The sequence below is a fragment of the Amphiura filiformis genome, chromosome 6 (assembly GCF_039555335.1).
Source record: "Amphiura filiformis chromosome 6, Afil_fr2py, whole genome shotgun sequence".
NCBI classification, from domain to species: domain Eukaryota; kingdom Metazoa; phylum Echinodermata; class Ophiuroidea; order Amphilepidida; family Amphiuridae; genus Amphiura; species Amphiura filiformis.
The window spans coordinates 49,420,172-49,437,990 of record NC_092633.1 but is presented as its reverse complement, the minus strand read 5'-3'; the positions used below and the strand labels follow the sequence as shown (position 1 = coordinate 49,437,990).

Genomic DNA, 17,819 nt, shown 5'->3' with positions numbered 1-17,819 from the left:
CCGAATTGGCCTTAAAAATACGAAAAAATACATGGCAAAAACCATTATCACATTCAATATAATCTCTATTCTTTATTTCCTTTGACGGTTTCTGTCAAATAAAGGAATATCTTACTACATTACTATTATAATTTATTTAACTACATATGAATCGTTCTAGCAAACATAATAAGATAAAATGTTTAAGATTACGCTCAAAGAGGAAGCCCGCCAGAGCAGTTCTTCTGGAGTACACCAAACCAGCCTGGTTATAAAATTAATCAGTGACAAGGTTATCTCTGAATTTAACAGGTACTATAATAAATTGGTGTTTTAATGTTTTTTCATCAATTAGCACCTGTCAAATTTAAAAACAACCTTGTCACTGATTAATTTGATAACCAGGCAGGTTTGGTTCACGCCAGAAGAACTGCTCAGTCTGGCATGGCTTCCTCTTTAAGCTTTAAGACAACGCCAGAAAACGTTTGAAGTATTTTATAACGTTTTATAACGTTTTTCAAAAATAAGTCATTTTCGTTTTTTAAGTTATTGTGTTTGCTGGAATAATTTGTGTGGATAGCTCCGTATGTAGTTTACAATTATACAACAAATATTATTTCAATATTATTCAAAGGTATACTGTAAAAAATAGAGAGATTGCGATTTCCAAACATACGTGTCGAACGTACGTGGAATCTATTCAAAATCACTCTCCTGTGACGGGATTTTGAATAGATTCCACGTACGTTCGATGCTACGTTTGGAAATCGCAATCTCTCTAATATGTCTTGGGAATTAGCTTTTGGCAAATAGACATGTAGACAACTATATGTCTTGGCTGACGACCCAAGCTAACCATGTTGTGCTTAATGGGGACATGTCTTTCACTAAGACATATCTAAACAGAAGACACAACATGCATTTTTAGATCAAATAAATCAAAGACTGTGGTCTAAATTCTCGAAGATTGGCTAGTGGTCAGGCTAACTAAGCCAGCAGGTTAGCCCTATAGTCCAGTCAATCTAAACAAATTAGTGGTGTCACCCATCACTAATTGCAACAGAATTTTTTTTCACTTTTATACATTTTAGAGATGTCCCCTGAACATCATACCAAAAATATACTAAAATATACTTGGTGGAAAGGTAGTTTTGGCGGGAAAAGGTCATACAGGGTCAAATTTCAAAATTGCTTTAATCTTTTTAAAAACTATACCAAAGCATTCCTCTAGTCTTAAGGATTCAGAAAAAGTATAGTTTGTCATATCTGTGATGTACCATTCTCAAGTTATAAGCAAAAAGGTGAAAGGTCAAATTTTGGGCTCCACGTGGGTCAACTTCGAAAAAATGCTCCGATCTCCTTGAAAATGGTCTCAATGTGTTCGTCCTTTAAAAACACTCCAAATTAAGAATAGTTTGCCATATCTCGTATGTTTCGTTACCTAGGTAGCAGGGTAAAAGAGGTCATTGACCATTGAACTCTATTGACCCAACCTAGTTTTCGATGTTACGCATGTAATTAAACAACCTAAACAGTGCAAATATTCTTTAAATGAATTATGTTTGCAAGCCGAACAATTTGAGACCATTTTGGTTAAAATCAGACAATTTTTAGTTTTTTGACCTCTGTTGAACCCAACAGTTGACCTTTGACGTTATAACTCAAGAACCGTACATCACAGATATGGCAAACTATATTTTTCTGAATCCTTATGACTAGAGGAATAATTTGGTATAGCTTTTAAAATGATTGGAGCGATTTTGAAATTTGACCCCTGTATGACCTTTTCCCGCCACAAACTACCTTTCCACCAAGTATATTTTAGTATACTTTTTGTATGCTGTTCAGGGGACATCTCTGACATTCATAGGAGTGAAAAAAATTATGTTGCAATTAGTGGTGAGTCAAAACACACTTTGACTGGACTACTACCAAGTGGATGTACGATGTGAAATTCTATAAGCACTGGTATATAGGACTAATTGGGCTTAAGGTGGCCCTATCGGCTAATGCAAAAATTTAGATTTTCTTTCAATTTAAATATGTTAAAGCTCTTGCCTTGTAGATTACAAAACTGAAAATTTTGTTTCAATCGGACATTCGCTTCTCGAGATATGGCCTGTCAAAATGGCGCGAAACCAACAAATTGGCAACAACTTTCTTTTTATTTTCCATATTTGTCCAGTTTGTCCAGTTGCCAGGTAATTTTCTAATTATATATGCATGAATTATGCAAAGTAAAGTTTTCAGATAGAATTAAAAGAGCTATGGTACTGAGACATGGTACATGGGTAGTACACACAAGGTGCTACAAAATTACGGTTGCGTTTGGCAAATTTCAATTTGCATAATTAATTAGGGCCACTAATTAGAAAAGTTGATTAGGGCCCTAATTAATTATGCAAATGGAAATTTGCCAAACGCAACTGTAGGTTTGTTGCATTTCATGTGTACTACCCATGTACCAAGTTTCAGTACCATACCTCTTCTAATTGTATCTGAAAACTTTACTTTGCATAATTCATGCATATAATTAGAAAATTATCTGGCAACACTGCATGCCAAAAATAAAGAAAATAAAAAGAAAGTTGTTGCCAATTTGTTGGTTTCGCGCCATTTTGGCAAGCCATATCTCGAGAACCGAATGTCCGATTAAAATAAAACTTTCAGTTTTGTAATCAGGAGAACATGGACTTTTACATATTTAAATTAGAAAAAAATCTATATCCGATACCGGCTCTCTGTGTCTAAAGCGTATTTACACCGGGATTTACACTAGATCGATGAGCGATTGCAACGCATCAGTTTTGAAAAGCGATGGGCAATTGCAGATATTTCAAAGTGCAATGCATCACTCGTCGCTTCGTTGGTTTTTGCATTTGTACTAACCACGGTGATCGCGATTGCAGACTAGACAACCATTTAAATTCTGCGATTACCCAATGCAAAATGTATTTTGTGGTATTTTGGACATTGATTTTTTTTTTCAAATGCCATGAAATATATTTCAAGAAGATGTAGCGCGCGATCCCTCTACAGCAACATTGCATGGAGGTGCCTGGCCCAACGGACCTTTTCGGTAAAACCTATAATAAGTTCAGTTGTGCGAGTACACATGAGATGTCGTCACTCGTCATTTGTGATGCGAGCAAGCAAAATCAGTCGGAACTCAGAAATATTAAATTTTCAGTTTCTTATAAGATAGTAAAAAGCATTAACATGATTAATGACAAAGCAGCATTTTGCAGAAAATCCCATTGATATTGAACAAAGATATGAGCAATTAAAGAGTTTCCAAAACAAGAGGAAACAAAAGGAAATATTTCCTTTGTTTGGCTTATATCTCAAAATCAATATTTCCGAGTTCCGACTGATTTTGCTTGATCGCATTACATTTGATGTCACGCCGACCTGTGCCGATGCGCACATCGTTTAGCGAACATCGTTACCACGCATTGCAAGTCGGCGTGGCGTCAAATAACGACATCTCAGGTGTACTCGCAAAGGCTTATGAGATTTACCGAAAAGGTCAATCGCCAATGAAAGAGAGATGGGCACTCCGTTCACTGTTTATAGACAGGTTTGCCTCCTTTATATACTAGAGCGAATACTTTTGCAACATATTTCTAGCTTGTAAAAGTCTCTTCTGCGCTTCTGCCAATAAAACTTGCGAATGGATATCACCACTCATAGGAGACTCTCTATCATGACCAGATCCAGTCGACGAATCACGAGAGGGCGCTGGTGCTGGCGTTGGTGGCGCCATAACACCTTTGGACACATTACTTAAGACACCGTTTTTCATCGCGTATAATTCAATATCATCAGGTGTCTTCACTCCATTTTCTCCACTTCCATCAAAATCGTTATCAGTTGAGTTGTTATTCATAAAATATCCTAAATTTAAATCACTTTTTAATTTCTTTCGCTTTTCAATTTGTTCATTGGTAGCATTAGCCTCTTTGTCTAATTGAGTAAGCAACCTATTGATAGCAATATCGCCATCTTTCAGTGCTTTTGCCCTTTCCATGTCCTTACGTAATTCTTCCCGGGCTTGTTTTCTGATTTCAGAAATGATCATGGAGTCAGTTGGAGAGGCAAAAAGGTTACGACTTTCTTCGGACGTTTGCGTTCCGGGAGATTTAACATCACGTTCTTCTTCAATATTTTTGGTTTTATTAGTTTTGCGACCTTTGTTTCTGGTTGTGTCTATTTCTTGGGTTAGCTCTCGGAGCATATCTCCAAACGCATCTTCCTCCGCCTCTTCCTCATCTTTTTGCTTACGAACTTTTGTAGATGATTTCTTCTTGACTTCATTCCGAGGAGGAGTCGTTTGCTTATCCTGTTTTCTTCGTTTCTTTTTACGCTTGATCGTTTCGTAGAATTCGTCATCGATATCATTCTGTTCAAAATGTTCACTTTCAAACGGTTTATCTTGCTCTTGTCCAAAATTTCTTTCTAAAATTTCTGGAATTTTTGTTTTAAAGTCTTCTTTCTTGATTACATTTGCGTTTTCATCTGTATCATCTTCTTCGCGTAATCGTTTTACTTCCTCTTCCTCATAGTTAGCAAGCAAGCGCTCGAATTCTTGATCAGTCGATGGCCTTGACAGTATTTTAGACGCCTCAATCATTCTTGTTTCAGTGTCTGGTTCTTTCATTTCGATTTGAGTCTTTTCCATTTCAATTGGGTTGTCTTCACTTTTATCAAAGCGAGGAGGAGGAGGTGACATCGTGCCTTCAGATGGCGCCTCCTCTCCCGTTTCTATTAATGTTAACAGTCGCGTAAGATCTCTATCAAACGGAATGGGTTGTTTTTCAGCAGCCTTCCTCGCTGCTTCCTCTTCTTCAAGCCGCTGTTTTTCTTTTTTCATATCCTCATATTCCTGCTTGAATATCTCTTCAAAGTCTTTGTCTTTTTTCTTACTACGTTTCTTTTTCTTCTTTAATTTTTCTTGAATGAAATCGTCTCCGTCGCTCTCCTCAAATTGTTGCACGTAATTCTCATGCAACTGAGACTCGCTATGTCGTCTTGGTGAAATATCAAAATATGAAGGCCCGTCTTCAGTCTTGAAATTAGGAGGTGGTTTACTTCCAAAAGATGGTTTAGATGGATCATCTTGAACCGGTTTCCGGTCCATTGGCTCCAAAGAACGTCCGTAAGGCATAGTTGGAAATTTCTCATAGAAATTTTCAGGAGGTTTGTCTCCAACAGATGCCCGAATTGGCCTTTTATTCTTACGTTTCTTTCTTGGCTTTGAACTTTGGTCATCATTTCGTGGAGAAGAGTAGGAAGCCTTTTCTACTGGCAACGATTTTGATAGTTGCTCGTTGCTGCGAGGTGATTTGGCAATTTGTTCTTCCTCAGGTTGTTTGCCAGTTGACTGTTCCTCAGAAGGTTCATTACTTGTTTGAGGATTATTACGGGGCGTTGAGTTAGGATTTGCGGGATTTTGTATCGGTGGTAGAGGCACTGATCCCGGGACTGATGGGGGATGGCCGTAACCGGTTTCTGGTTGCATGGTTTGTTGTTGGTAATGAGATGACATCATTGGATGCGGTGGTGGCGGCGGTGGTGGTGGATACATATGGCCATGGGGATATCCATGATATGCATATGGCGGTATATTGTAAGGTGATGCATAAACTGGCGGATGATGATATGGCATCTGTGTATAATAGTACGGGTTTGGAATTGGTGGCAGTGGTGGGACTTGAGGACCCATGGCGGTAAAAGGGTGACTCGATGTTTGTTGAGATCCCATGGTGGTGAAAGGTTGACTCGTAGTTTGATGACCAGAACCAGAAGCGTCCTGTTGTGACAAAGGTGGCAGCTTAATGTCATCGGGTGCAACTTTATCACCCAAAGCTTCCATAAGTGTTTTGCGAAAATTTTCGTTGTTTGGCGATGTGGCCTGGATTATAATGACAGGTCTACTTGTCTCTCGTTCTAAACTCCTCGATCGTTCTAAACTTCTTGATGTGCTTTTCGTGCTAGCCCGAGTTCTATTCGAAAACTGCATATCAATTGGAATGTCCCCGACGGATTTACGTGACTTAAGCGATTGAGTTGCTCGTTGAATAGGAGAATGCCTGGTGTAATCCGAATCAATGGATATTTCAGAGGGAGATCGAGACGGAGAACCATTTGACTGTTTATGGGAGTAATGCGATTGGACAGACTTGGAGGCCTTTGGCAACTTGTCGGAGATAATAGGTGAGATGGAATTAGATTGTCTAGAAACAGATTTCTTTACCGAAACGACAGATTTGTTTGCCGACATTGGTGATACTCCCGACTTTGCTGACTTCATTTCTATGTGCGAGTTCGTTGAATGTGATACTCTTGACTTTGCTGACTTGAGATCTAAATTTGATTTTAATGATTCTCGTGATGTTTCTATTTCATCGTTCAAGTTCGTCGACTTCACTGATTTTGAGTCATTGTTCGGTGAGTTTGGTACTGCATCAGTATTTGCTGATTTTAAGTCAATTTCTGATTTTGATGGCACTGGTGTAGTGTCTGATGGTTTTGCTTTACTTGTTTCACTCTCCGTCTTATGTGAGTTTTCAATCGCCACCACAGATTCGGCTGAAGAACGGACTGTTGGTGTCGCTTTTGTTACGTCAGATTTGGCTGATTTGGGAACTGTTTCTGGTGGAGCTGGCGTAGTTATCGACTCCGAAGTTGCTGCTGTTGCTTTAATTGCTTCGATTTGTTCTGGCGGATTAGTGGTAGATGTTTGTAGCGCATCAGTCTGTTGGGATTCTTGCATTGTGTCTTCTGTGGTGTCGTTTTTGTTTACCGAAGGGGCAGTCTCTGGTTTCACAGATATATTACTAGCCGCTGATTTCAAAGAGAGTTTCGTCACGTTGGACTTGGCAGATAGCGGAGCTGGTCTTTCCTCTGGGTTTTTTGTCGATTGTACTGAATTTGGTTTGGGCGGAAGGCTTGCCGGAGTTGAAACCGACGAAGCTGATGATCTTCTAGTAAACGCGTGAATTGATCTCATAATTCCCCATCTTGAAGGTTTAGGTTGTGATGAAGTAGTCATATCGTCATTTTCTGCAGCGGAAGTTGCTCTTGAATTGACCATGGACGAGTTGGCTGGCGATACTTTGCCCGTGTCTGTACTCGCATTGGTGGTGGTGGTATCATGGATTATAGTCTGAGGAGGAATAGTATTAGCAGCGGATGGATTGACCTCAGCAGCACTGTCAGGTTGTTGATGATTACTTGCATCTTGGTTCATCGACAGAGATTGATCTGGTGTTTGGCTTTTTGGTTCAGAATTGTCATTTACTGACGGAGGTACTAACACTGGATCGTTTGGTGTCGGCGTGGGTTGTGGTTCTACTACTGGCATGTTTTGAACGTCATTTTGATGTGGGGAAGTGTCAATAATAGTAGGAAGATTATCTGGTTGTGTTTCGGATTGTTTGTTAATTTCAGGCACATGCTGAGGTTGTGACCCTTCAACCTTTTCAGATTGCGTTGGTAGAACGGTTTGAGGTTGTGATTTTCTTCGTCTTGAAAATAAACCTTTGAGACGCCCAATAGTCGATATTTTGAGACCACTGGTTTGTGTTGCTGGAGGGGAAGGTGGTTTTACCGGTGGAGTATTGTTTGCAGACGCAGGGGTCTGTGAGTTGATACTTGCAGGCTGGACATTGGATTGTTCTTGAACATTGTGAGCGTTCGTCTTTTGGAATGTATCTGATGTGGCGGATTCCACGATTGGTTTATTTGGAGTAGGTTCTATTTGATCTTTGCCCGATTGTGGTGGCTCTTGTAATGTTTGAATTGTGCCTGTTGCTTGTGGTTGTATCAACCTTGAACGGAGTGATTGATCTTCTTGGTTCTCTGAGGGTTTTGCGACTTGATGCTGTGCTTGTATCGAAGCTGGACGCTGTGATTGGATCGAAGTTGGACGCTGTGATTGGATCGAAGCTGGACGCTGTGATTGGATCGAAGCTGGACGCTGTGATTGGATTGAGGCTGGGCGCTGGGAAGCAGGGCGCTGTGATTGAATTGAGGCAGGGCGCTGTGACTGAATAGAAGCTGGACGCTCTGATTTAACAGAACTTGCGAGCTGTGGTTGCGATGACTGAGTCGTTGGGGGAATCTGTGAAGACGTAGCTAAGGGTTTTACCGCCTGCTGTGCGGCTGGTGGTTGTAGTTCAATTAAAGGGGGTCTCTGTGGCTGACTTAATTGTGAGTTTTGTATGTCGCTACTCAGAGTCTTAGTTTTAGTGGCACTGTCAGGGGGATTTTTAGTGCTCTTTCCATCAGGTGTCTTTGCACGCTGTTCTACAATAGTTTCTAAGGGCTCCTGATTTGTTAACCCCATCACAGTGTTCCTTCGCCGAATATTAGGAGGCCCACGAGGCGGTCCACGGCCTCCGCGACTGCGTCCTCTGCCGCGTCCTCTCCCTCGACCGCGGCTCCTTTCTTCACTCGGATCACCTTCTCCATCGTTTGGAGCGCGTGTTGATGGATCACCAGCTGACCCACTACGACCTCGACCACGACCTCTGCCACGACCTCTACCCCGACCCCGACCCCGACCGCGTCCACGCCCTCTTCCTCGTAGTGATAATTCCCGTCGTTTTCTTTCCTTAATCAAATCTTCGTCCTCATAAGGCTCATTTGTGGTATTTCCACCTGAACTGTATGAAAACGATTCGCTTCTTGTAAAATCAAACTTTGCCGCTTGGTAAGCGGTTATTACAGTTTTATCTAATACACTATCTTCTGTTAGGTCGGATTCCTTTGTTTCGTATTGTTTCTTGTGTTCAAGTCTCTCAAGAGCCTTCTGTTGTTTTCGGTTGAATTGTGCCATGGTTAACAATCATGACACGCAGTGTGATACAATTATCTTCAATGTCACATCATTCATGCGTGTCAGTGTAGATACCTCTCAGCGATAAAAACACCTGTAGTATGACACAAAAGAATAAATAAATAAATAAATAAATAAATAAATAAATAAATAAATAAATAATGAACAGTAATTATGTAGTATGACACAAAAGAATAAATAAATAAATAAATAAATAAATAAATAAATAAATAAATAAATAAATAAATAAATAAATAAATAAATAATGAACAGTAATTATCGTCAATGCGTAATTATTAGCTCACCAATCGTTATTGAGCGGAGCTTCACGCAGCTGGAACGTATAAACAAGACGTATAACTAAACACGAATAGCGATATACACATGATCATTGAATCATTGATCGTTATTGAGCGGAGCTTCACGCAGCTGGGACGTATAAATAAGATGTATAACTAAACACGAAGAGCGATGTACACACAGTTTATACATCAATGATTCAATGATCATGTGTATATCGCTATTCGTGTTTAGTTATACATCTTAGTTATACGTCCCAGCTGCGTGAAGCTCTGCTCAATATCGATCGGCGAGCTAATACAAGCATTGACGATAATTACAGCCCCTGAAATGAACTGAAATAGCAATTTTCTTCGTTTTACCTCATTGTTAGTTATTATTGTCAACAATAATTAATTTGATAAAAGTAATCATTAAAAGGTATTTAGATAATTTCCTCCATGCGTATTGGCTTAATTTGAATAACAACTTGTCTCTTGCACAGTCCACATGACATACGATGTGTGCTGATTGAAATATTTTCAAATAATGCACAATGCCTTGACAAATAGCATAAGTTATACAATATCAAGTTACATCCCGTTTCACAACTATCCCGCCCTTATTGAAACAATGATTTCAAAATTCGATAGGCAATTTTCTTGAGTGTCGATTATGGTGGTTCTTATTTTACAAAAGTCTGAAATACCCTGCTCCTAACCCCTAGAATGGTTCAGTTGGATGATAAACTTATCCTGTAAAATTTTCAGAAATATTGAACAATATTAATTTACTGGTAGCTCAAGAGCCTCCAATATGGTCGTGGGCTATCCGGAACATTGGTCATCGGACATTTTGGAGCATTTTTAGGGGGGTGTATTTCAAAATAGAGTGTCTCTTGATACTCAATCTTTGTAATTACATTAACAGTAACAAGTTTAATATAACAAAAAGTGTCATGTATTTACTTCCATTGTTGTTTTAAGCTCAACCAGATATGGCATTTCGTGCCGTGAATTCTCCTAAATACTGGTCGTCAGCCATTTTTGAGCAAGGGGGTCTAATTTCCAAATAGAGTACCTCCTGATACTCAATCTTTGTAATTGCATTAACAGTAACTAGTTTAACAGATATATAACAAAAGATGTCTTGTATTTACTTCCATTGTTGTTTTGAACTCAACCAAATATGGTAGTTTCACTAGTTTGTGCAGAAGTACTCCTAAATATCGGTCGTCAGCCATTTTCAAGCAAAGGGGTCTATTTTCAAAATAGAGTGTCTCTTGATACTCAATCTTTGTAATTACATTAACAGTAACTAGTTTAACATATATATAACAAAGGTGTCTTGTATTTACTTCCATTGATGTTTTAAACTCAACCAGATATGGCACTTCGTGCTGTGAGTACGGTACACAAGATACCGGTCATCATCACCCATTTCGGAGTAATGAGGTGGTCTAATTTCAAAATAGAGAATCTCTTGACATTCAATCTTTGTAATTGCATTAACAGTAACTAGTTTAACTTATACATTTTTTGTATATAACACAAGGTGTCTTGTATTCACTTCTATAGTTATTTTGAACTCAACCAAACATGGTAGTTTACGCAATGAGTACTCATAAATACCGGTCGTCAACCATTTTCAAGCAATTATAATTAAGAGGGTCTATTGATACTCAAGTTAAAACTTCTAAAAAGACTCTAAAAATGCTCAAAAATTGCTGATGACCGGTATTTAGGAGTACTCACAGTAGCCTACATACTACCATATTTGGTTGAGTTGAAGACAACAATGGAAGTGAATACAAGATATCTATATGTATGTTAAAGTAGTTGCTGTTAATGCAACTACAAAGATTGAGTATCAAGAGACACTCTGTTTTGAAAATAGACCCCCTTATACTGTAATTGCTCCAAAATGGCTGACGACTGGCCATATTTAGGCATACTCTCCGCCGCAAACTACCTGATTGAGAATAAAACAACAATGGAAGTGAATACAAGATATCTTTTGTTATATAAATGTTAAACTAGTTGCTGTTAATGCAATTACAAAGATTAAGTATCAAAAGACACTCTATTTTGAAAATAGACCCCCTTATAAGTGCATGCTCATAATGGCTGACGACCGGTATTTAGAACTACTCACGGTACAAACTACCATATTTGGTTGAGTTTAAAACAACAATGGAAGTGAATACAAGACATCTTTTGTTTTATATGTGTTAAACTAGTTCCTGTTAATGCAATTACAAAGATTGAATGTCAAGAGATATTCTATTTTGAAATTATAACCATTTACAATTGCTCGAAAATGGCTGACGACCAGTATCTGTATTCCTGGCACAAAGTGCCATATCTGGTTGAGCTTAAAACAACAATGGAAGTAAATACAAAACACTTTTTGTTATATATATGTTAAACTAGTTACTGTTAATGTAATTACAAAGATTGAGTATCAAGAGACACTCTATTTTGAAAATATACCCCCTAAAAATGCTCCAAAATGTCCGACGACCAATGTTCCGGATAGTCACGACCATATTGGAGGCTCTTGAGCTACCAGTAAATATTGTTCAATATTTCTGAAAATTTTACAGGATAAGTTTATCATCCAACTGAACCATTCTAGGGGTTAGGAGCATGGTATTTCAGACTTTTGTAAAATAAGAACCACACTGTCGATGCCCACTTACTCTTTGAAATGTGGTGCTTGAGGCAGAGTGACATCTTTAATACATAATTTCTTCATGTTGCATAACTTTGATTCTGTAAAAAATAATAGAAAAATTAGAACATAGTAAAAAAATAATATTGTGGGATAGGCTTTTACGACGGGGAGTTCATTGGTAAATTTTGAGTGTGTTCGCCGTCGGACAAGATTAGAACTGTCATGCTTTCGTCAGGAGTAGCTCTGACTTCTTCAGTTTAAATATGAGACATGTTGGCAGCACCTTGCCTAGCTACCGATGGCTCTGAAAAGAGCCGTTCACCGAAGACTATCCATTGCAAACAGTGAACAAGCAGACCTCGCCTATCTGCTAATGTAAAATTGTTTTTGGTGGGTCTGAAAAGAGCCGTTCACTGAAGACTGTCCTTCGTCAATAGAGAACAAGCATACATCACCTATCCACTGATTCAACTGCAGAGAGTTTGCAATAAAGTAGGTTGCCTTGTATCTCTCTGTGAGATTATTAAATAAATAGGCTTTTCAGAGCCACTAAAATATTTTACGATAATACACTGATGCCAAAAAAAACCGTGGACTTCGACGAAGATTTCATAACCTCCTTGCTATATATTTAGTTATAATGGTTGAAAATGCTCAATTTCAACAAAATTTTTAGAAAGTGTGGATTGTTTTCACGGCATTTCTCAATGATTACATAAACACTGTACCTTTGTCTTTCAAACAACACATGTAAATCATATGTGTGATAGCGAGCTGGAAAATTTGCATATTAAAGCGTTTTACCAAGCCCCTTTAGAGCGTTTAATTAAAAAGGAGCCCATGAATGTGTTCCAAAAATCGCTTGCCCACTCTCGGCTCGCCAAACATTTCTGACCCCCCCCCATTTTACCCTTCCACCTGGGCTCATAATTATTGCACAGCCCCAATATATATCATGTTCAGGTATATATCATGTTTAAATGTGAAATGATGAGTTAGGCGCGGGATTGTAACTTTCTTTTTTTTTAGATAATTTGTGTCTTGTAGGATAGAGAGAAATATTTGCTAATTTAGATAGTTATAACCTTTAAAGAACGATGCACACACTATGATATTGTGATAGTCATTTATAATAGTTGATTAAAATAATAGTTGAAAACAAATTTTCTAATTTACATAGTTAAACAGTTGAAAGCACTGTTAAAGAACGATGCATAAACTATGATATTCTGATAGTGATTGATAATAGTTGATTGGATTTTCGCCCACATTTCAACCATTTTTGGTGCAAATTTCTCAAAGTTGGTCTAATTTTTTTTAAACCACACACATCACACAAAAAACATTTCTCCAAAAGTGAGCATCCCCCCCCCAAAAAAAAATGACCATAAAGATCAATTCATCAAGGCATGTACACTTTTATCACTTTTATATATTTTAGACCAACAATATTTAGCAGTTATATGAGGCCCCAAAGTTTCCGTAATTCCAGGGTTAAGGGCTGGGGTATGAACGTTTGGACAGTATTTATGTTGGGACATTAGAGCACATCAGACATATCGAATTGCATTCTGAATACGAAGAATGTCATTCTGATATCAAATAATTTTGTTTTTTGAAATTCGCAATTTAATACACATTTTATGGCAAATCATTAAAATTGATATTTTTGATATTTAACAGTACTCGAAGTAAACTTTATAAATCTGATGATTTATACTTAACGTGTATGTAGGTGGGTTGAAATGCCGACGATCAATTGAAAATTTTGACCTTTCGTATTGAAGATATGGATTTTTCCCCCAAACACCACAAAAAATTAGGTCTTTTTGGGAAAAAATATCTATATCTTCAATATGAAAGGTCAAAATTTTCAATTGACCGTCGGCTTTTCCTCCCTGCTACATACACTCTAAGAATATATCATTAGATTTATATAATTTATTTCGAGGACTGTTATATATCAAAAATTTGAAAAATATCAAATTTTTATAATTTGTCATAAAATTTGTATTATATTGTGATTTTCAAAAGATGAAAATTATTTGATATCAGAAAGACATGCTTCGTATTCAGAATGCAATTCGATAGGTCTGAGGTGCTCTCATGTCCCACAAAAAATACTGTCGAAACGCAATAAACGCTCATTTTAGATCCCTTAAGACCACGACACGTTATAAACGTGTTATAACGCGTTTTAGTTTTGGTGAAAACGTTTTTTAAATTACATTTAAATGTCGGGTTATATATAATGTGTATGAAAACATTTCTAAAACATGTTATGTGAAAGAAAAAACAAATACTGCATCAACATTTAAAATGGTTGTCAAAATGTTATTGCAAAATATTCTTTGGCAAACATATTTGCAAAATATTTTGTCGGTACTTTATAGCATTATGCTAGAATGTTGCATCCAGTTTTAGTGGAACCAGAAAAGTTGAGATATACGAAAGATGAGATAGACTATCTTTCCTGTGCAACACTACATGTTTGCAGAGCCATGTTCTTGGCAAACACAAAAACGTTTTAAATATTAAGTTATATTTTGGCTTTTGGTTTAGGTAAGAACGTTTTAATAACATTAAAATGTCGGGTTATATAAAGGTCATGAAAACGTTTTTAAAACGTTATTGCAAATATTTTGGGCAAACACAATTCGCAAAATATTTTTTTCATCCCCAAAACAAAATTCTGTTTAGAATGTTTTGTATCAAGTTTTCAAAAATGTTTTTGGAATGTTATAAAAACGTTTTTATACCCTTTATATAAACCGACATTTAAACATTTTCTGTAAACCATTTTGTGTTTACTGGGCAGTAGATTATCTATCAAAAAATGTTTTTTTAATGTTATGAAAACGTTTTATATGCCTTAATATACCCTTTATATAACCCGACATTTAAACGTTTTCTGACCTCTTTATAACCTTTTGCGAATGATGTCGAAAACGTTTTGTGTTTGCTGGGTTTGAAACCTCAGTACTCAGTATTCTCGATTTATAATTTTTTCAATAATTGACTTACTTTCAATGCATCCGTTTTATTCCCAACTCCAGTGGTTTCCATTTCTCTAGTTCAGACTCGTCCCTGGGACACAAGAAGAAAATTGTCTCGCTCTAAGACATTTTAGCCTTATCTACCAGCAGAAGAAGCTCAGATAAGTAATTACAACCAAGGTCGCCATTTTGGTTTCTCTGTGTTACTATTTTGGTTACCAGAATCGACGTTCTGCCCTGACGGTATGTAGGGGGCAGGGAATCAATACCTTCTTAGTTCAGGACTTCTAGGTTTTAATATCATTACATAAATATAATCAATTTATCGGAAAATTTTAGAATCGATATCATTTCATTCACATTTCAAGTGTGGTCATTAAAGTAACGGGCAACAGTTATGTATTATAGGTTGTTATACCCCCGTGTGTGTGTGTGTGGGGGGGGGGGGGCATTCGCCGGGGGCATTCGACTTTGGAAGTGACGGGGATGTGCGGACAGCAGTTCGAAACTAGAGGCCTTTCGGTGAGAGCCTAGGTACCGAAGGGAGGGGGTGTCATTGGGTGAGAGGAATAGAAAAATTAGGGGTCAATGTGGCCGCACAAGCCCCGTCATCCATTTTTAGTGAGTGCCCTGCACCCCAGTGTTATATTTGAATGAAGAATTTTAGGGCTAAAGACGACAAAAGGTGCTCTCTTGCAATATTTTTGAACAAAAATAAGTTTGAAGAATATTCATATTTGAATAAAAGAAGGACAAAATTATTTCAGCAAAATTGATCGAGAGAGCAAAATCTTTGTCCCAACAATTTCTCCATCCGGATGCACCCTATGGAGTATAGCCTTGAATGAATTTATCTCACCAAAAATATTCAATACATGATCTCCGCCTTTGACGTAGGAAAATTATTATATTTTTTAAATGGAGCAACACTAATATAATTGTTTTTAACGAAGTACAAATTAATCGATTCCAACAACTTAGAAATGGATTTTACATTTTGAGAAACATAGTTATTGGAAATAAGATTATTATGTTCTTATATATCAGTATGCTTCGACTATATTTATTAATACGTTTTTATAAATACGCAAATGACTACTTCCGCGCTGCCATAACAGCTTGTAGACAGTAAGTCTCGAAGTGACCTTCTACATAGCGGGTGGTCTTCCTATACAATTGAATGCAAATGCGAAACAACATGCCGCAAAATTGTTTATTTTGTTCAACTTTGTGAATATGTTCCAAACGTTTCCGTCGTTGAATTTTTTTCCGTTATCAAATACTCTAATGTGTAATAATTTTGCTATTCAATTAAAAATTGAATTTGATGATATTTAGCTACAGAGTTCCTCCTGGAGATCCTGTCCTTTTCTGTATAATGGTCAATGCATGAGGATTTGGTCATGCTGGCTGGTCTTGGTATGTCGTGCCCATGGGTCACGTGCTTATTTATAAAAAAAAAAACCCACGTATTTATAAATATAGTCGAAGCAAACTGTATAAGCTTCAATCTGCAAGTTTGAGTTAAAGCTAGCAACCAACCTATTTTTGTTAATTCGGGTATGCTGAATTCGCAAATTTTGACTGTCAATCTGTATTTGAACCCCATCATCCTAAATTAGACACCCTCCCCCTAAAAAATGCCCATATAAGATCATACGGGGGGGGGGGCAAAAAATAAACATGCTCAACTCAAAAACATAAAAATTATTGGGCCAAGGATAACAAAATTGTAACACTGGGCGCTTACACAGCAAGTCAAATAGGTTAATTTGTATGTTGTACGGAAGTTTAAATTGAAGTTGCTCCAATTTCGTAAAAATTGAGGCAAATTGTTCCTCAAGTTCAAGGATTTCATGTAAATGATAGTTTTGCACTATTAACTATGTCTGTGATGTGAAGTTCAGAAGATAGATGATAAATAAGGCTATAATTGAATCATATTGAATCCAACTCACCTTTGAACTCTTTTGCTGCGTATAACATACAAACCAGACATCGCAGATAGTGTAAACTATTCATTTTAAGCTAGTCGAAATTGGAGCAACTTTTATTTTTCACCCGGCCCTGTACAACATTAACAAGCAAATCAAGCTTTGATCAATCGTGTCCCATAAATTCGTAACTGTCATACGCGAACAAACCTTACATTTCTGGGATCCATGGGACCAGACGAATAATTTGACATGTTTGAAAATGTATTGGTATAAAAGTAATTTTTCCACTGGACGATCCTGTGGCCATTGTGGGGAGGGGGTCTTTTTGAGTGTTACGGCATGAAAGAATACTCACAGTCTCAACTTCTTGGCAGACAAAAGATTCGAACTTCTCTAATTCTGTGAATTCAAAACACTCACAAGAATGTGTTTTGGGACATTCTAAGGAACCTAATAAAAAGGGTTTTTTTTTATGTTTCTGTGTTTTTTATTTTTATAAGATTGGTGAATTAGTCCTGACCCAGCAAACACAAACATGACAAAACGTTTTTCAAACGTTTAAAACATGCAGGTTATATTTTGGGTCTTTGGTTTTGGTAAAAACGTTTTAAACAGGTTATATTTTGGGTTTTGGTAAAAACGTTTTAATAACATTAAATATAAGTAAGAAAACACTCTGCAAAATATTTTTAAAATGTTTTCAAAAATGTTATTGTAAACTATTTTTGCAAACATTTGTTGCAAAATATTTTGTCAACACTTAAATAACATTATTTTAGAAAATTTGCAGTAAGTTATTAAAAAATGATTTTGATTGAATAGTGTCAATAAAACGTTTTATACCCTTAAGGGCTGGGGTATGAACGTTTGGACAGTATTTATTGTGGGACATTAGAGCACATCAGACATATCGAATTGCATTCTGAATACGAAGAATGTCATTCTGATATCAAATAATTTTGATTTTTGAAATTCGCAATTTAATACACATTTTATGGCAAATCATTAAAATTGATATTTTGATATTTAACAGTACTTGAAGTAAACTTTATAAATCTGATGATTTATACTTAAAGTGTATGTAGGTGGGATGAAAAGCCGACGATCAAT

The 17,819-nt window shown here is 37.0% G+C and overlaps 1 protein-coding gene across 1 annotated transcript; it reads right to left on the bottom strand.

Annotated features, from left to right (window-relative positions):
- Positions 1–3,577: 3,577 nt before the first annotated feature.
- LOC140154579 (uncharacterized) lies at positions 3,578–8,909 on the bottom strand. The gene has a single exon (XM_072177147.1). It carries the CDS (start codon positions 8,819–8,821, stop codon positions 3,578–3,580), a length of 5,244 nt encoding a protein of 1,747 aa, XP_072033248.1. The 5' UTR covers positions 8,822–8,909.
- Positions 8,910–17,819: the final 8,910 nt, after the last annotated feature.

What these genes read in the sequence shown, in the direction of transcription:
- LOC140154579 (XM_072177147.1), bottom strand. Translation starts at nt 8,821, where the DNA reads ATGGCACAATTCAACCGAAAACAACAGAAGGCTCTTGAGAGACTTGAA.